This window comes from Anser cygnoides, chromosome 6 (assembly GCF_040182565.1).
Source record: "Anser cygnoides isolate HZ-2024a breed goose chromosome 6, Taihu_goose_T2T_genome, whole genome shotgun sequence".
Lineage (NCBI taxonomy): Eukaryota > Metazoa > Chordata > Aves > Anseriformes > Anatidae > Anser > Anser cygnoides.
In genome coordinates, this window is record NC_089878.1 from 11264843 (window position 1) to 11285142 (window position 20300).

The 20300-nt window shown below is 45.4% G+C and overlaps 1 protein-coding gene across 1 annotated transcript in view; it reads right to left on the bottom strand.

The window, feature by feature from the left end:
- ACKR3 (atypical chemokine receptor 3) overlaps nt 1–17975 on the bottom strand; it is a 34684-nt gene extending 16709 nt beyond the window's left edge. Inside the window, exon 1 of the mRNA XM_013178808.3 lies at nt 17940–17975. Within this exon, the coding sequence (XP_013034262.2) occupies nt 17940–17960 (21 nt within the window). The 5' untranslated portion in view covers nt 17961–17975. The remainder of the gene's footprint in view (nt 1–17939) is intronic.
- Nucleotides 17976–20300: the final 2325 nt, after the last annotated feature.

Genomic DNA, 20300 nt, shown 5'->3' on the forward strand with positions numbered 1-20300 from the left:
TCCAACCTAGAACAGCTGGCTCTTCTCAGGGTAAGGAGAACAGCGTAGTTTAGTTTTTCTGCTGGCATTTATTATCCACCCCATTTTGCAATAAGGATCTGGTCAAATCCCTTTAGTCTCTCCAGTCCATTTCCACCACTCCTTTCTCCCGAGCACACAAAGAGACAGACACCTTCTTCTACGCATCGCCAGGGAAGAAGCAGAGCAGCTGAGCTCATTGCAGCGCAGAGGCACACAGGGCTGTGCCCAGGAACACCAGCAGCACGGACATGGTAGGAGTGAATTCACCCAGGATACATCAAAGCAGGCGAGAGTGACCAGGGTAGATGTTCACAGGAGATGAAGCTGATCTCTGCGCCAAGACACGAGCATCACATCCCCCATCTGAGTGCAACTATTTCTAAACATAGCCCAGGGAAAGCTGCATTTTTTTTATTTCACTAAAGCCCATTTTATTAACTAACTTGCACTCTTAATGTAGATGATCCCATTGTTTAAAGAATAAATTATACTGCTTCTTCCCATCTCCCACTGGGATTGCATGATTCCCGGTCAGGCTGTATAATGTTTGATCTAAGAATGTATAAATTCATCTAAACAAAGCTGCAATAGAAAGTCAAGGTTTCAACCTCTATAAAGGAAAAAAAAAAAAAAAAGTGGGTTTGACAAAGTAACACAGAGTCTCGGAATCTTTCAAATGGAATAAAGTATTTTAAGAGGGACTTAATATTCAAACTCAGCATTTCACATCTGCACACTTTAAAGCTGTCAGGAACCTCACCCCTGACTCAAGTGAAATCTCAAAAACTGGGGTTCTTTCACCAGCGTGCGAAAATTAACACTTTCAATTGCAATTAGCAGTATGACAGCTCTGCTCATGCTTGGCTCCAAAAACAAGCTGCACATGAATATTCACGGCCAACCAATGCCATCTAACAGTAGCTTTCTGGTAAGGATCTGTCCTCCCGATGAGGACTGAGAGAAGAAAGGCATGGATCAGCCTCCCTGGAGTATCTTTACAGCAAGTGCCCAGCCACTGGTCACCTCCCAGTGGCTGTAGAATTAAAGCTCACCTGAACTGTAGTGGGGACAGCTCTGCTGGAGCAGGTCTAGGGCTTACAGACATGGAAGTGCAAGTGTTTTCTAATGGACACACACATCTTTCCTTCTGAAAATTATCCATCATCATGTCAGCTCCACTTCTCAACCCCTGTCTTTCCCAAGACATACATCTGCAGGATGAACGTAACCCTCCCTTTTTAAAATTCAGTTCCACCTAGAATGGCAAAAACACAAAGAAAACCGGCTTTGGAAATTTTCCACCCATCAGCAGAGGTTACAGCAAGTCAGGGGACCTACACGGTCTTTTAGCCGCTACCTACCCCTTCTCTGCTTGGGTACACAAGTGCAAGGCAGTCAGAGCATCTGAGCCCTTTCTGCATGGCGTGACAGCTAGCACCAATAAAAATAACTGGAAGAGGAGCAGGATTATTGATTTCCATACTGTGAGTTTGTTATGGAAGAAATTAAATGGTTCTTTCAATGCACCAGTCTCCAAATCAAAGCTGCAGCCATTATATCTCCATCTCTCCTCACCAGTGTAAATAAGTCTGAACCAGAGGAACCAGGATAAAAAAAAATGCAAACAGGGGTAGTCACTAAGGATAGGGGAGAGAAAAAGAAAAAATCCAGCACTACCTCACAAATAATCACATTTCAGAGCACACGAAGAAACACCTGATGAAGTGGTGAAAGCCAAGCATTCCCTCAAAGGAAAAAATTAAAAGTTACAAGCTCTATTACAAGCTTTCCCAGTGCACACTGACATGCTACCAGCCAGGCTTGGACCAAAGACTCTGCCAAGAGCTTTAAAAATGCAAGTAAAATCTCATTTCTTGGTGCTGTTTCATCCCCACGTCAGTATGAAGTCACCCACAGAACGTGAGCCGAGGGTTGTGATGCCCTGGGGAAGGAAGGCATGAAATTTACTGGAGAGCCAGAGGCCACCCTGCTCCACAGGGATGGCAGGATCTTCTGCTCCCAGGGTCCACCCCAGCACCCTTCCCTTGCACTGAGTTCACAAGGCAGAAAAGAAAAAAAAAGCAACTGCTTTCCAAGCGTGATATTACTGGCACTCGCTAAAGAGAAAAAGCAGATTCTTTGAGGCTCCTTTCCACTCTTAAATAGCCAAAAAGTTGTTCTCCAGCAGAACAGCTTTCAAATGAAAGGCAAGAAATATGTTTAGAGCTGATCTCAAGGCTACCGGCACAAATCAGCGGAGCCCTTGCTGTCCTCAGCAAAGCCAGGAGGGTGGAAAGCAGAGAACCAAGCTCCTCTGAGTTTAAAATATTTACTTGAAACTGGACGCCAGGAAGGTGAATGCAAAATCATGTTTGAAAGGAGATGGTGGCTATTTAAGGGATGGAAAGGCAAATTATATTTACAGGGTCGTGGGATAAATTTAACAACTCATCTGAAAGAAACTAAGATCCAATTAGGAATCCAAAATGAAATAAACTCCTAAGCTATTTATTAACTCCCAGTCATGGCATTACAGAAAATTCAGTCTTAAAAGCAAGTAGCAGATAGCTTTGGAAAAGCCCTCTCACGTTGTAGAAAATTTTATAGGGACAAATCAGGTACTGAAGTTCTCACCAACAGTTGATTTGCTTGTCTGCCTTTAAAAGAAAAAAAAAAAAAAGAGCAAAGAAGAAAAAGAAAACTGCCTTCCATTGCCTAATGGAAACTTCAGGCTAACCCTGGAAAACACCCTGGCCCACCAATAGAGCTGGTGGGGAACTTTCCAACAGACAGGCTTTGGATAGAAATAAAAAAACCACTGACTTTTTTGAAGAAAAAATGTCGGGTGTCATGGAATTATTTCAATTTTCCAGCAGAAAAAAAAAAAAAAAAGAAAAAAAGAAGGAACAACTACTTAATCTTAATGCAAGTTCAAGTCATCATTTGGTCCAGATCACTGCTATTCCCCACCCTTTGCTGGTGAAGCTTTCTGCTGGAGCTCCGTTAACATGATTCAGCCAACTCTCTCCCAGGAGAGACATTGCTTCATTGGCATCCCTGTTGTAGCCTGAGAAACACAGTCCAGCCAAAGGAGAACAGACGCAGCTTCTCCAAGTTGATTGCCTTTTTTTCTTGCACGGGCCTGTCATGTTGCGTGCACAGAAACAGGAGGAGTTAATCACGTTCTTGACACAAAGAAGAGAGACATTTGTTTTTTAAGCTAGGCTGCAACTAAGAGAGTGGGGATTCTGATGTCAACCACAACAGTGCAATCAGCACACACCCACAACTGGCTCCAGAAGCAGGGGAAGGAAGGGAGAGAGTTATTTATGAATTACGACACGAAGGCAGGAGACAGAGCTGTGAGCAGCAGGACAGCGACCAGGCCAGCTGCAATTTCTGCTGGTTGGTTTAAATCCTCGGGATCCCTGAGCAAGCTATTAATGGCCAGATGAATGAAAGCGGGGTCAAAAGGCACTTCCAACAGGTCTGCAAGATCTTCACCGAGCAGCTAATTGTTCAGGAAAGAGGCCCACACATCAAGGATGATTGGTCTTGTGAAAGAGACATTAGGCGTGCACTTGGGGCTTTCCTGGTTTTCAAGACAGGCATTTTGTTATATTCTTCAGGACTCGGGCACAAAGTACTTGTTAGCACAGGCAGGTGTGTGGTTAGCAGGGACACACAGGCAAACATCTGGAGCCAACAACCAGTTGCTTCAGAACAACTTCTCGAGCAAGTGAGGAGCACACCAGAAGGTCACAGGCAAAATGAGAATGAATTTAGGGCAGGCACCGGGACAGGCCTCACAGTTAGGCACACAGCATGCATAGTATGTTTACACAGAGCAAAAGATACTACTTAGTACATTCATGCTGTAACGATCAATAACGCTTTGTGATTTACTACAGGTTCAGGGCAGGTCAACATGCCACGAACAATTCCTCGGCTACAAAGATCAATGTTCTTCAGTGACTGGTATTTATTTTATGCCATGAGCAAGATAACCGCTACTGGTTCTGCCTGATCTAACGTAAGCAGACGGGGGTGTGCTGATGATATCTTAACCCCTCAAGATCAGTTTTGTCAAAGGACCACCATGCCGTGCCTTACTACAAGAATTTGCTGGCATGAAGCAAGTGCGCCTGGAGGTACAGTTAGCCAGAAATCCCAGCATCTAGAGAGAAGAAAAGACCGTTTCTCTGTGTTTACTTACTGAGCAGCAATCTCTTGGCCTTCTCACTCAAGGAAGGCATGTACTTCTAAGATTTCAACCAGCATTTCCATCCCTGTAACAAATCAACACAGATTAACACAGAAATTGAACTGGGGAATACAGCCAGAAAAAGTGGCTACAAGTGTTTTCAAGGTCATTATGGTTTAAAAATATATAAAAGAGATAATGAAGAGCACTGGGAAAGCAAAGTGGCAGTTGAGAGAAATGACGAATTTGATGATCTCATTCAAAGCAGAAGCTGATCAATAATAACCTGGGGGGGCTGATCACACAGCTGATGAGCTTTGAGACACTTGCACAGTAAAGTCCCTTCAGAAACCTCTCATTTTAAAAGTCAACAGAGCACTCTTCAGGCAAATTTCATGCTGAAGAGAAAGCACCCTCTCAAATAATGGAAAACAAAGTCATTTATTTACTCTCTAAAACAGTCTGGGTTGACTAAGAATTGCATAAGCCTTCCTCACTAGCAAGAGGCACTGAAGAAACTGAGGCTTTTCATCCCTTGCCTACACTTGGTCATTGAGCCCTTCTAAGAGCTACACCTGGAGCCTCATAGCTGGGACAGTCACTTTAGGAGCTGATATTAGCAGTTCAACATGAAACAGCATATCAGGTGCTTATCAGAAAGAGCACCTTTCTGATAAAACAACACTACTGAAAGTCAAAATACGGCTCTGCTGAAGAGAATACAAGTTATGTTTGTCCCAGACATCCAAGATTAGACCTGGACAAAAACACTCTTATCACTGACTGTAAGGTTGTATAGTTTTAAAATAAAACTGATTGTGTCTGCCAAGAATTACCTTGTTTAAGAAAAGGAATTGCTTACCAAACCTCAAACACACACAAAAAAATAATAATAATGTAATTTTGTGGCTGAGAGTCCCAACAGTAGCAGTTTGATTTGGCAGAGACCATCCCCTCCACAACGCCCCTCTGCTTCTCGAAATAGCAACAGGAACATAAAGTCCTCATCAGGACACCTGTATGTGCCTCACCAGGGCACATCTAGCACATCAGGGGATGTAAGCACTGATGCTAATTGCTCTCACCTGCCAAGGATTTTTTGTTGTCTTTGTTAGCTGGTTTTGTATCATTCTGTTTGTTTTACCAATTCACAAGAGGAGCTAACTTCTGAGCATGAGCCATAACGCAGCAGAGAGGGATTCCAGTGGAGACCCCAGGAAGAAGATTCAGAAAGCAAAAATACCATGTTTATGTAGCCTTTTCAGGAGCTTCAGTTGCACACACCTGTCACATAGGCTCAGGAAAACTTTAGACTCGTCATTCCTGTCTTCATCTTTTCCTTCCTGCAGACGATGCAAGCGCCTGGTGCATGTCAGTGCCATCTGTAAGGACCCTCATTCCTGGGTATTTACACATGTTTTATTGCACTGGTGAAAAACACAAGAAGAAATAAATTATGAAGCATCTCAAGTGATCAGGCACTCCCATGAGGCACTTAAGATAGTTACAAGAATAATTTACAACTGTATTATAAAATCCCTCGTCCTTTAAAGCAATGCTGATGCTGCAGAAAAAAACGTATAAATCAACACTGCAAAGGGCTTTCAAAAGTGCTCTTAGTGGGCTACGATGTCCATGTTAAATGCGGGGGCTGCATGCCTACAAACCAGCTACATTCTTCCTTTTTGCAGGCTTCAGACTGTCAAATCAAATGCTGAAATAGCTTCAAAAAGAGTTTAGAAGATATAGGCACACCCCAAGAACCTGAGAAATGGTGCCTGCTCTCAGAGGCACAAAGCCCTCTGAACTACTGAGGAGCAGGAAAGCTTTAACACGCTTGGCTCCCAATGACACGGAGCTACTGGCAGCTGCCCAGCTCATTCTGCCCAGCCATCCTTTGAAGGCTCTCTCGTTTTGGGAAACAGAAACCGATACCCCACACAGCGACAAGCTGAGCCAGGGGGTTGTGACATTGTGTCACGGACAAAGCGAAGAAAGAAGGGATAACCAGGTGCCCATTTTCCTCGGTGCAGGATAACGTGGAGGTGGGCAGTGCAGCGCTGGTGGATCCAGGGGTCCAGGGCAGCCAGTAACACTACACCTCTAGGTTACTGCTTTGGATCTGGCTAGCGTCAGGGAGTGCTGGGGAAGCCTGGATTTCAGTCCCAAAGGCACACCAGCAGCGTGGCCCGTGCTGCTGATGGATTTGCAATAGCCCTGCGTGGCCGAGCTGACAACATCAGCCGGGTGTCAGCCCAACGCCTGCTACGAGCACTGCCTCTGCTCTAAAGTGGTGATAACTTGATACTACAGAGCATTCCTTCATCATGAGAACGTCATAAAAATAGAGGCAAGTTGAGGAGAAAACGTGCCTTTAAGTGAACTGTTTCGATATTGATCAACGCAAGGAATTTGTGTTAGTAATAGATGAAGAAAAAAAGCTTTGACCACATGTGACAGGATGGCTCAGTTCTCTGGATCTCTTTGTTGCCCTATCGAGCCACCCTCTGACCTGCTGGGCTCGAGCCACTCGATGCTGGAGGCTGGCTCCAGCTGCTTTTCCGTGCTGTCTAAGGAATTATCACAGGAGACTTCATGCAATTAGGCCTTAAAAATGGGGATGTCAGTCCTCCAGAGGAACTAAGCCTGCTTCATGAAAGATACTTTAGCCTTTGGTTTCGCTGCAAAAGGAGGTGTTTTTTACCCTGAGGATTTATATCAAAGCAAGACACTAGTAAAAACACGGCAAGCCACTGTAGTTTTTACCTCTTTGTAGCTTCTCAAGGTGAATATCAGTGGAAAAATCTCAGAGATGACAAGCCACAGAGATGGCCATCTAAAGCTACATACCTCGGTACAGAAAAAAAAAATCCACCCCTATGTTTTTAGCAAAGACAAACCTGGTCTCTCTCAGCAACAGGACTCCATTTAGAAATCAGCAATGGAAGCATAATAACCTGCACAAAGCCAGCAATCTCACACCTCCCAATTTCTCCCCACGGACTGAAACCTCTCTCAGAATCCATCGCCTTTTTACAACCTGGCTGAACACTACCCATCCCAGGGCTGCTATACCTTTCACAGTCACCAGTTGCATTTCCTCCGAGCTGGCCGGGTGAAGGATTTTTTAAGGCGATGTTTCTCATGGACTGTGGGTAGCTCTATTGTCTTTTGGGATTTGAGGTACGCTCTGCAAACTGCTGATCCTGCACACAAGAAATAACACAGGGAGGATGTACAGGGATAATATTTGTATTGAATGTATGTTTTTCAAGAGCACTTGAAAACCAGCTGTGTAAGCAAAGTGAAGGAGGACCAGTATCTCTGGTGAAGCCTGGAGCTCTGCAGCACGTGCTCCAGAATAAGGTGGATGGTGGACGAGGGAAATTTAAGGCTCATTTTTCCTTCTCCTTCCATTTCTGAACCTCCCCGATCTGTGCAGTCTCTCAGCTTAGCTCCTTTCACAACAAATATGAACAATCCCAAAATAAAAAGGCTGCAATGGCACAAGTGCTTTAATAAAACCTGCTGAAGCCAGGTTGCTCCATCTGGCATGTTCGGCCTAACTAGACATAAAATAGCACCCAGGCAGCCTAGATGAAGTATCCATATATTACTCAGCTAATTTGGAAATCAAAAGGCTGACAAGATTAGGGATAGGAGACGCCAGTTCTCACTTCACCACTCCCTTTAAAGTAGTCCTCTGAAGACCCCAAGGCTTATTGCTTGGCTAAAACATATCCTTTATTCACTCTAGCCATGAAAAGCACCAACAAATTGACAGACAAAGTAGAATCAAGGTTTTCCAAAAGAATCAGCCTCGTAAAGCTTTCAAAAGCTGCAGCTGACATATTCATTGGATAGATCCAAGCTGTTCCTAAAAAAGCTCCCAGAGGGAAAACAGTTCCATCTACAGCAAAAAAAAAAAAAAAAAAAAAAACCCTACATGGTATTTTGGATGGGCTGTACTCCCACAGAACATATTTCAGAGGCTATTTTTGCATGTGCAGTGGTCATTCACCTAGAGTATCCATCATTCCTCCAGTTACCCAAGCATCCCAGAAAACGTGGCCTAATTTCTCGTTTTTGCTCATTGACATGGCATTTATTCTGAATATAAAACAGAGCAGCAGCCAGGGGAAAAAAAAAAATTAAATGTGTACTGCCCCTTCAAAGCCAGCTGAAGTTTATTACTTCCATTTCTCTGGCTTTGCCCAGTTTCTCATGCTTAACTTGTCTCCATTCCTTGAAGACGCCCACCTTTTCCTCTCCTTTCCCCAGACAGCAAGTGTTACCATGCTCACCCTGCTGCTTTCTCCATTTTCAAATCCATCCTTAGAGCTCACCTCTGCCAAGCTGCATGCTAGCAGCTCCCACTGATGGACGGGACGAGTACCCCTTGCCAATTTTCTCCTCCTCCCAGCTCATCCCTCAGTAGCTGAGACCAGGAATCTCCCTGCATGGCCAGAAATCCTGGGACCACCACGCAGACGAGAGTTAGATGAGTTTTGTTTCAGTAACTTTTACAGCTTCTTTTCTCTCAGGCTTCAGGCAGCAGCAAAAGAAAGGCAAATACAAAGTAGAGTGCCAGTATCAAAACCTAATAAATCACTCTGCATGGAGAGAAACGTAAAACCGCTGTGTCCGATGGTGCGGTCTGTTCGGTGCAGAGATTGATGCTGGCTCTAGCAAACCATAGGCTTCAAACAGTTGGCACCTCCTGGGCTCCCCAGGTCACTGGGACACAGTAAGCTGACCACTAAAATTGGGAAATTGCTCTTGTGTTGAGAGCCAGGACCTCCCTGCAACCCACAAGGATTTTTCTTGGTCAGTGTCAAGTTCTGGCTTCACGCAGCCCAGAAGTATCATGAAAATGAAGACCTTTCTGTACCTTCCTCTTTGGCAGAATAGGGACGTAGCCCCCTTCCAGAAAAGCCCCAAAACTGCACTGGATTTTATTAGGAAACAATTTGGATAAAACATCTTCATTTTGCAAAATGAAGCTGAAAAATTTGCAATCTATCTTAATTTTTGCTTCCAGCTCTGAAATGGAGACACTGTGAAAAGAAATCTTATACATACATTTCTCTCCTGATTCCAGGTTCAGGGGAAAGCACAAAAACAGCTGAAAACAAAATTTACAGACAAAAACCGTATTTAGCTTTATGCAGGGGTAAAGCTTTTCATTGCTAGACAACTATTTTGACCCAGACATTTCCCTGCTGTGGTTAATCCAAAAAAATATCTGAAAAATCTTCCTTTCATTTTCACTCAGGATATGAAATGTCAGTGATACAGAGCATGTCAACACTTGTAAAACCTCCATCCTTTCTGGCCTCACCAACCAGCTAAAATTGACAGAAAACAAGAAGGAAAATGAGAAATTGATTCTTGGATGAAGTACAATTAAGTTGTAGATCTGTCTTAACTTCCAGAGCCTTATTACACTGATTTTATTTGATGAAATGAATTATATGGTACACTGGAGATACGTTAGTGAATTAGCTTAGCTTGTGCTAATGCCTATCATTTCAGGGTGGGTTTTACCTGGCAGAGAAGATGGGGAGGTGTGGGATTTAACATGATTTGTTTAGGAAGGGATGTGCTTCATCTTCCAGGACAAATTCTTGCTCCCCTCCCTGCAACAGGGTAAGCCCTTAAGGTTTTTTGTTTGTTTTGTTTTTCTCCTTGCTTGGTTGATTTTTTTTTATTTTTTTTTTTTTTTACCAGTTGCAGTTAATATCAGTTCAGAATAGAAGCAGCCCTTGCATACTGGTAAGGAGACGCAGAGCCAAAAAAAAATTCTGCTTTTGCAAGTAGAGAGGAATTGCGTTCCTCACTTCTACCAAATGATGCAGCCACTTTAATACAGCACTAAGTGCTAGGAAAAAGAATGGGCAGATTTTGACACTTGCTATTAACATATTGCACCTAAGATCATTCTCTCATACCCCATTTGGGGCACAATCCTACAAAGTGCCAAGTACCCTGGTCCTGATCCAGCAAACATACCTGTGCTTAAACCTCAAAAAGCTGTCTAATGCCATTGAAACACTAAATCTATAAGAGGGTCCACTGGTCAACGCTCAACTGACTGGAACCCATACACAGAAATGCTTTTAAAAGAAACGAAACTGCTTGGGAGTGTCTTGTTGTGAGTCAAGTGTTTGGAAGCTTCCTGCACCACTTGGTAAAGCAATACATTTCCAGAAAAAGAAAAACAAATGAGCAAAGTCAAAACCAAGTTTTTGTTTGCTTTAGTAAAAGAACCAACCCCCAGAAGTGAAATCTTATACTGTGCCTCAGTCGGGCTGGATTCCTGTCCTCACCTTGCTGCTGGTCTTTCCTCCACCAGGCCTCTGCCTGGCTCCGGAGGATCCTCCTCCAGCCACGAGAGGCTTTCTGTGCTGCTTTATGGCACCAGCCTTTAACAAAACCTAGAAGTCAGACCAACAATTCAATCCCTTCCTGCTGGGTCAGAGCTCAGGCTGCAGACCTTCCTGTCGCCACCATAGATGCAGAACGTGAATTTGCTATGAAGAGACTTGGAAGCGTAAAAACTTAGGTTTTTCATAAATGGAGATATATATATATATTTATTTTTTTTAAATCAAAGCTTCCTGACCAAGTTCCCAGCCGACATCAAATACTAGCACCAGCTGGTTGCTAGTGGATATAGTCCATGTGAAAACAAGAGGTCTGGTTTCTGTAATTCACAGCAAGATTGAACGGACTAACCCCCCTAAACACAACAATCAAAGCAGTCTTCAGAGAAAGCGTTTGTGAAGCAAGATGTTTTTTCTTTCAGCATGCCAGCGAAGGACACCTGCTTATCACCGGCACTCCTGAGCTCGCCAAAGGAAGAATGTGACGGCGCGTAGAGCCAAAGCCCTGTGACTGAAGGCAAGGGCTGGTGGCCACAGGCGGGGAGAGGGTGCTCACATTTCTCTGAGCAACCAACACGACAGCAGAAAGTAATGCAGAACCCAAGGGACTGCACTCACTCCATGCAGATCCACTTGCAAGAGTTTTTCTTCCACTGTTGCCAAAGTTATTCTTATATATTTCACCTTCCCAAACTTCCCACCATCTACTTTTACCCACAGCATTTCTCACAGGTCCCATCTCCCTGACCCCTTGTCCTATTCCTCCACCTGTATTTATGGATGCCAACTGTGAAATCCAATCACAGGCACATCTCCCTGACCTATCTGTACCATAAAAAAAAAATTCCCCAAGCTAACCAGGCACATTAGATGTGCTTGAATTAGCAAGGAAATGAAAACAGGCCACAAGAAAGGAGTAGGCTGAAGGAAAAGATGGAGATGTAATGCTAATCGATCATATTGAGTCACAGTTGATAGGAATTCATGAATTGGTATGAAAAAAAATGGAAAGTTTTGATAAAGTCATTAAAATTCCTGTAAAAAAACTGTTTCCAAAACAAGCTTGTTTTCCCCACTGTTATTCCAACACAAACACCAAGAAAGGTTCCAGCACTAATACAAGGAACTCTCTTATCCACTCCATAAAAATGGCTGAAAGTCAGAAAATAAGTTCGATCCTCTTCTAATATCTTACCAGTGCCCTTTCATGCTTGAGGACCTCAGGAGACAGCACAGAGATGAAGGAAATGCTGATAACCACATTTTAAGGTTGAGCAAACTGAGGCACTGAACAGTTCCTGTGATTTACCCAAGCAGAACCATAACCTTAACTCAGTTTGGGATATTGTCTCCCAAATTAACCTAGCCAGTTGAACATATGACTCATTAAAATGGAAGCTCGGGGCAGGGGGTGGTAACCGTCATTCAGTATATGTATTTACATTTCCTAGCTCAAGGGGTTATAAAGCTATTTCTAATACTTGTTATGCCCACTGCATTAATATATTTCTAAAACTGATGTAGTTTACCATTTTTTCACCGTAAACATTCTCAGTAGCCCCCCCCAATCAATGCTCCCCTTCAGAAGAGCATGAGCTGCAGGAGTAAAAACCACAACCAATAGAGCCATGCTTCTGAACACACAGGTTGGGTTCTCAGAGTGACTCAAACAGGGGTTCAAAAGTCAGTTGTGGCTCTTGGTAGGCTAACTAACTGAGAAATGAGGAAGATTTGCCTCCAAGACAGAATACTTGCTCCTCACCAGTTAAACTAGAAGGGTCTCTTATGTTAGGGCAACCTTCTAACAGCTGCTCCGGCGCTCCAGATCTGATAACATGGAAGGAAACAAAGTAAAGTGACCACCTTTAAAACAGCCCCACAGATTATAACTTTGGGAGAAGACACTCACAAAACATTAAAGGTTAGATCTAAATCCGCAGGCATAATGAAATGCAGTTACAGATGAAACTCCCTCCTTAACGTGCTGGACCAAATTCAGCCCTGCTCAAACCACCCAGCAGATGAACCTTGCCTAGCCACGGCTCGGAACTCCAGCCGTAATGAAAGCTTGTCCATGATTTGAACCCAGCAACAATTAACCTTGACAGGGGGAGATAAGATTCAAGTTTCAAAGAACAGAGAGTTTACTGGATTTCCGTATGCTTTCATGACGCTTTGATTATTATTCTAATGCAGTTGTTTGTGGTTTAATTTCCTTTTTTCTTTAATGGTCACATTGAAAAGATAAAAGTCTTTGGACTCATGGCAGAAGCCAAAGGATGGCCAAAGTCCAATCTACCTCCACCCCATCACGCTCATCTGATACACTTCCAAAAAAAAGGGGGGAAATCAGACAAATGGAGGTTGTGGACAGCTTAGGACTGACTTGTCTCAGACTTTCTGGAAAAGGGAGAAGAATTCATTAAGCCATAAGGAAAGCCAAAAGCAGTTATGAGAGCACTCTTTTAGGGGACTACAATAAGAAGCCAACAGATCTTTACATACTTCCCAGCAGGAAGCCTACAGTCATCCATAACATTGCTGATAGCCCTCCATGCTTGGCAAGGTTCCCATTCGACCATCTGGAGCTCATCCATCGAGGTGCAACTTTGAGGAAGAGACTGAGCGCCTGGCAAAGGTGTTCGAATAGCAGCTGGGGAGAGGGTTTTGACTCCCGAGCTTCAGCATGGTTTCACTTGACAGCAACTGAGGGTACATCTCTTCTGCAGATGGTGCAAATGCAGATGGTGCAAGCAGTCCCAAGCTAACTTTAAACCAACGAGCAGAGTTACCGCTGACAGCAGCAGCAGAGCTCGGCATGTGTGATGAAGCCCTCCCGAGAGGCTAAGCAAGTAGTTGGGCCGTTTGCCCAAGTGGCTGCATTTTATTGGTACCAGAGCTGGTTAAAGCCAATTCACCTCATGCCTCCACAGCCCACAAAGCCACCGCACCTCCTGCGTCACAGAGGAATCCTGCACTCCTTCTGTTCTCACCAGCTGACGTTTTCATCTTGCTGATGTCTTCAGCAGAGCTCCGTCTGACCGAGGGCCAGGAGTTTGCTCAGCACCTCAGACTCTCCTTTGAAGGGAAGGAGCAATATTCACCCTCCTTGAGGGCTGTTAATGAGAGCATGTTCTCCAGTTACCCTCGTGCAAGTGCAGCTCCAAAACCTCTACCAAAGCTCTTACAGACAATGCAGCCACGGGTGGTCTTCAAATAAAAGGAAGGAACCAAAGATGGGGAGTGACCTCGTCAAATCAGCTGGGGAAGGTGGGAGAGAACAAGCACACTGGAAGTGTTTCCATTTTCTTCCCCATGTCCATTGGATGGCAAGACAGCAGCAACTAAGAGCTCAAATGTGCTCTCAGTATTGGCAAATATCACTTAGTGGGGCCTGGCATCTACACTGCCAGAAAACATGCCATCAGCAAAACAGAAAAGCAAGCTTCAATATAATGCATATCTACATGCTATTTATAGCCTCTCCGCTCACACGTACAGGCACTTGTATCCCCTTGGTATTTTCCTGGCTGTACTTACAACCCCTGCTTTGCATTCGCACAGCACGTCCTGAAATCAATCATTAAGTTAAACACGCAGCCTGTCCTTCTGTAGTCCAGCAGTTTTCTTGGAGGACACCTTGCTGGAGGTGAGGCGAGCAGGGGGGAAAGGCAACAGAAACCAGAAAGGGACAAGGATTTTTTTTGCCGTGAAGCCACCGTGAAAGCATGTAACAGCCACCCACAGCAGTAATGAAAAGACATCCTAGGTTGAGCTGTTGTTTCCTAACACACACCTTCACTTTAAGTTGAAGCTGCCAGGCTGATTTGCTGCCACATTATCCCTTCCAGCCTGCTCCCATACCTTTTCCCATAAGAAGCCCTCAAAGACGTAACTCACCCAGCTTCAGGTAAAGCTCAGTGTCCCGGTCCTTTCAATGCCTCTTACCCAGAATGGCTCCTCAAGGCTTTTTCCTGTACTTGTAGGTATTTTATGCCTTGTTGGTGTGCTGCAGGCATGCTCAGTTCTCTCCTTAAAAATCCCACAGCTCCCTGGCCTCATGCTAGGAGCCACCACTTGCTCTTTAACAATAACATTAGGCCAGAACTTGGGAAGCTCTTTCTGTATAGATCCCAGGACTGTAACGTGGCTTTTAAGCCATACTGCTTTCACTGAGACCACCAGTCAAAGCTAAAGCACAGCCTGTTCTCTAAATATCATTCCTACAAGGAATGATATTTAGATATTTATGATATTCCTACTGTGGTTTAAATCACCTGCCCCAGGTAACTGTGGGGTAGGGGGGCAGAGGCCCAGGGATGAGCCTTGCTCAGCTCTACAGAAAGGACATGCCTGCAGAGCTCAGCCTCCCTCCCAGCATCCAAAACGGCCCCAAAACCACAGCTGAATCACATCACATTTCAGATTTTCAGTCACAAGATCACAGGACAAAGGCACAAGGGCACACTAATAATTGGCAGTCCAGCCTGCCCCAGATTTTTTGAACTACCCTGGAAAGCTACTGCAAGTGCTACAGAAAAAAAAAAAAGAAAAAAAAAAAAGCCTTCCCAATAAAGCTGAAGAGCTGGGTTTTAATATTGTGTGCATCACAGTCTGGCTCATAGCAGGTCGCCAGTCTTGACAGAACCTGGTTAGAGGGGAAAAGCCTTTCTAGTGGCCCAGAAGCCTCTAAAAATGGAAAAAAAAAAAAAAAAAAAAAAAAAAAAAAGGAGAATCACAATCCCCTAGAAGCAAAGCATATGGAGCACAAACAAACTGGCTGCAAATAGCTCTCAGGCAGTAAATGAGCCACAAGCAGACTTGATTTTTATGAAGAAATTGTTAATAGCTTAGTGCAGACCTAAAGAAATGGCTTCTGGGTCCAGACCAGGACTACTAAAATACACCACAGCTTGTAAAAGCTTGTGGAGCAGTGCTCAGGCCTGCTGCTGAGCACAGGATGATTCAGCCCCAGCCACATCCTCCTCTTTACAACTTTAAAGTACCATCTGAGCACCGCTTTTTTCCGCTGCCTGATGCTCTCAGATCTTTGCCCTGGTAATGGTATCGCATCTGCTACATACCAGAGCGTCGGCAAGGCTCCCCTCCTCGCCTTCCCCTGTCCTCGAGCTGGAGTGAGCCCCTCACGTTCCCTCACGCCGTGCGGCACGGTGTTGTGTCTGTGAGAGCTGAAAGCTGCCAGGCTATAACGCAAACAAATCCCATCGAGCCGCCCTTATCAGAAGGGGCGATAAAATCAGCAAAACCGAGGGGCTACGAAAGCACGGAAAGCTGACACCTCCAAAGAGCTGTTTTCTTGTGGAGATCCCATGCCGCAGAGGACATCAGGCTGAAGATCTCACTGGGGCATTACTGAAGATCGGTGTCTGGGCAGGTTCTCTGCCGTTTTCTGCAGACCTTAAGAAATGTTATTTCCCAAAGTCTGCCTCTGGAAGACAGGTAAGGCACAGGATTCCCTGCGGCTCCTAAATTTTGGAAAAGTGGTCGCAAAAGCACAGCGGATGGCCTAACACCACACCAGCCGGCCAGACACTTAATCGGTGCAATGATGTCCAAAAAAGCCACAGAGGCAGATCCAGATGCTGCAGAGTCAGCAGCAACAGCAGGCTGATTTTATTAGCACTCCTCCCCAGCCCAGAACAAGGCACAAGGCTGGAGATGAGGGTTTTCTGAGACCTGGACCCCACTTTAGAGGGCAACAGAGTCCTGGTTGTTCAGAGAAGCAGTAAGTGTCGATCCTATAGCAGATAAAAGGTGCAGGACTCATGCTTGTGCTATCTGGAAGAGCACCGTGGTTTCCCCCCGGCATTGGCACAGACACACACATCCCACAGCTGGCAGGTTTCCTGTCGCAGGCTGCCCATGCTTTCTGAACCTGGGTTGTGATGAGCCAGGGATTTTTCTGGCTAAAGTCAGCCCCAGAGGAACCACCTGGAGTCCTTGGCCCCGTTGAAGGAGAACCACTGCCCTCACATGACTCACCTTCCCATCGCGAACAAGGCTGAGAAACTTTTAGGGGAACAGCATTTTGCTGGGCGAGGAGAGCACAGACGGACAGTGAGCTTCCTGAAACACACCCCGTAACTGTCTGTTAGTCACGACGGCTGCTGAACCCTGACCTCCCTCCAGCGAGCATGACGCAAAACAAAGCTCCACTTACCGGTCTTGACACTGGCAGCAAACGTCACGCAGCGATGGAAAAATAAGGGTTGGAAAAGACCTCAGGAGGTCACCTAGCCCAGTTCTGCACCTCGTGCAAGAGTCAGCGCTGTATTATCCTTGTCAGGCACGTGGCTAACCTATTCTGAAAGGCCTCTGGTGATAAAAGCAACATCCTCTAGGCCTTTGCTATTTATATCATAATTTTGGGCACTACTTGAAGAATAGAAGGCACAGAGGGGGATAGCTGCATAATAGCTGAACTTTGCATTAGAGAAATATCGCTGGACCGGGGGAGACTGCTGAATAGTTAAGCATCTCTCAGCCATATACCGGCACAAAACGTGAGGACAGGACCACCAGCAAGGCAACGAGGGCATGACTGCCCCAACCTATCTGTCCAGGCCACCCAGCAGGATTGTGACATCTGGCAGAGCTGGCAGGGACTGACCCTCCTGTGCTGTGCAAGGCACAGGTACAGCCCTCAGTGCTGGCTCCTGCAGCCGCTGCCTCCCACAGAAGCTGGTCTGACATTGTTCTTGGGGATTAACAGACAGATAAATAAAAAATAAAACTGTGTTCTCAGCTGCACAGGTGGGGATTTTTCAGCAAGATGAGGGTCTGGACATATTTACACAAATACGCACACTTTTTTTTTTTTTTTTTTAAGAACAGTGGAAACGCTTTGCACAAAATCCCATTAGCAAATAACAGGATTTCTGGGATCACCATCTGTGCACCACATTGAACACTCGCCCCAGAGTGCAGAGAGTAAAGCATGATGCATATGGAAACCAAGACAAAAGAATATACAATAATGCTCAAAGGCAGGGAGAACACATGTAAGGTGGGGTAGAAGCCAGAAGAGACCTTTTCCTCCCCATCCTCACAATACCCATAGCCCATTCTTTTCACAGCCTCCCCTCAATGATTCCTGAGGCATCTCACGTCCCTTCTGTGCCCACTGTAAGGCCCTATGATGTTGTCACAGACGGGGAAAAATTTTGTCATGAATGAGAATCAGCTGGCAAATCAACATCATTCGGTGCAAGGTGGCACAGAGGTCTAATATTGAAGCCAGCTGGAAAACACTTTTTCCTCGGGTGTTTTTCAAGCAGGTCTCCCATATTTTTAAGTCAAGATGTTACCTGAAAAAGGCTCTGCCTCATCTCTTAGTTTCTTCAGCTCTGCCTCAGAAGAAAGGGCCTCAGAAGAAGTCCAGGAGAAGCCACACGGGTAAACCTGAAACAAAGCAAAGAAGGATTTGCTCTGAGTGGGTTTTGGAGAACAAAATAAACACAGTTTTACAAATCAGCAGCTTGTAGCAGCAATCTTCAGCAACTCTCAAGGACCCCTTTTCCTCCACACTTCCAAATGTCTCTTTGTCTGCCATCCCAAGGGCTCTTCAACAGCATCCTCCAAAACAGCTATTACAGCAATTACTGCAATTAATTGATTTGCATATCCCCAAAGCCCCATCATTAGTGCAACACAGCCAAGCGTGTTAGTGTTTAATAATATCAATCAACAATTATTCGTAACATCCCGTCCCGGCAGACCTAAATATAGAGACAAGCATTCATGCGAAAACAAAAAGGAGGGAAAAAAAACCAGCAGCTAAACAAAAGAATTAATTTAGAGCAGAATTAGGATCATAGAAACAAGAGAGACTAACGGCACGGTCAGATGTCTTGCTCCCAACTCATGCATGACCCTCCTAACCAGCCTACTCTCAGTTACTTAGCTAGTTCTAACTCAATTGATTTTTTTTTTCTTGCAATCAATAGCCAGCATGCCACGATGAGCATGTACACAGTGGAGCAGAAAAGAGACGAGACAACTTTCACAGTCTGTTGGCACCACTTCAGGAAAGCACTTCAGCAAAAGCTTGAGATGGTCTCCGTTCAGGGCAACGCTAAAGCACATGTTGAAATTTAAGTACGTGCTCAAATCCAGATCCTCCCCAGGCCGAGTGCTAATAAATGAGGAAGGCTGCTGGCGCACGTGAGGTTATGTTCCACTCCTCCACCCAAACGCCCAGGCGTTGCCTTCCCAGCTGCATTGCTGCAGTATCTATCGCATGGCGAGGAGGGGGAGTCCCAGACAAAATCTCCCCCTGGCCAGAAACCTGCTCAGGGCAGAAGCCCCAGTCACATCCCAGGGAAATACAAGGCTCTAACAAGCAGCCCCTCGACAGGCCGTCGTGTGGAACTGATCAGTGGGTTTCCGATGGCACGACATCTCTGGAAGAGGACTGCCAAAGGCTGAAAACGCAGGCACCACTCCCCATACAACTATAGACAAAAAGGGACTCATTTCCCCCTTTTTTCCCACCTTTTATGTCAGATGCATAGCTGCTCAAAATTTTATCATGGCGTGTACTGACAGGAATTTTTGCCGCAGAGGGAAGGGAAGGGGGAAACACAGAATGTCTTTGGTTCCAGTTTTCCAGGCGTTTTTAGCAATACAGGCTGCACCTCTTAGGGACCATATGCTCCTCACTAATCTCTGGGTTCAAAGCCAAAGCCCATTTGCCTGACATGTAAACCCTTTAGGACAAAAGCTGTCTTTTTGTGCTGGGACTGCATAGTGCCTTGCACAAATATCAGAGCCCAAAGCTACCGTCCGAATGGAAATAGCACACAATAACCCAAGACAGTGAGAGAATTAGCATCTTCAGGGAGTCTGGGATCAAGGCTGCTCTTTTTTGCCTGGACTGAACTCCCACCAGAGCCAAGGGGGAGCTGAAGGGCTAGGCAAGGAAGCCCCAGACCCCACAAGCCCATCTGCAGGGCTCACACCGTGGTGGAGTCTGAGATCTGGACTGAAAGATGAACAACACGTTTTAAACAACCCTGAATTAAACTAATTGCTGCTCTAATTGTGCTGGTGAAAGCGCTAGGGGCCTGGGCTTGCTACAGTCACTGCTGGGCGGCCCTTGGCGGTATGGCTCGGCCTCCTCAGAAGCCCTCAGCTTCCAAGGGCGGGGGAGCGGCCCAGGTGCAGATCTCTCTTCTTAGCACTGCTTAATATTAAAGCAAATCACCCCTGCTGCTGTCCTGTGGCACCAGGGGCAGTCAGGAAGCAGCTGACCTGCCCAACCAAGAGACATTTTCCACGTGGTTTGAGCTGCAGCCCCAGGCCTGCCCCTGCCCAGTCGGTGCAGAAACACGCCATAATGAAGAAGCCTGCCGTCAGCTCTGCTCCTCAGCAGCCCTTTGAGAGACAGAAATCCACTGTAGCCACATTGCCTCTCAGAAAAAAAAAGGTTAATTGTGTGCAAAATTAAGTTCAGGGGGGAAAAAAGCAAGAATGCATGAGGTTAAGCAAACACCAGAACATTTTTCAAATTAGTCCTAACATTTGTTGCTTGTTTTTCCCACTTAATCCTCACAATCATACTCACGGATTTGCATTTTTGCTGTGCTAGTAGACTCCAACCCTGGGCTTTAATTGAAACCAGAGCCTTGCTCACAAGACAAGTGATTCAGTGAGACAACCACATCTAA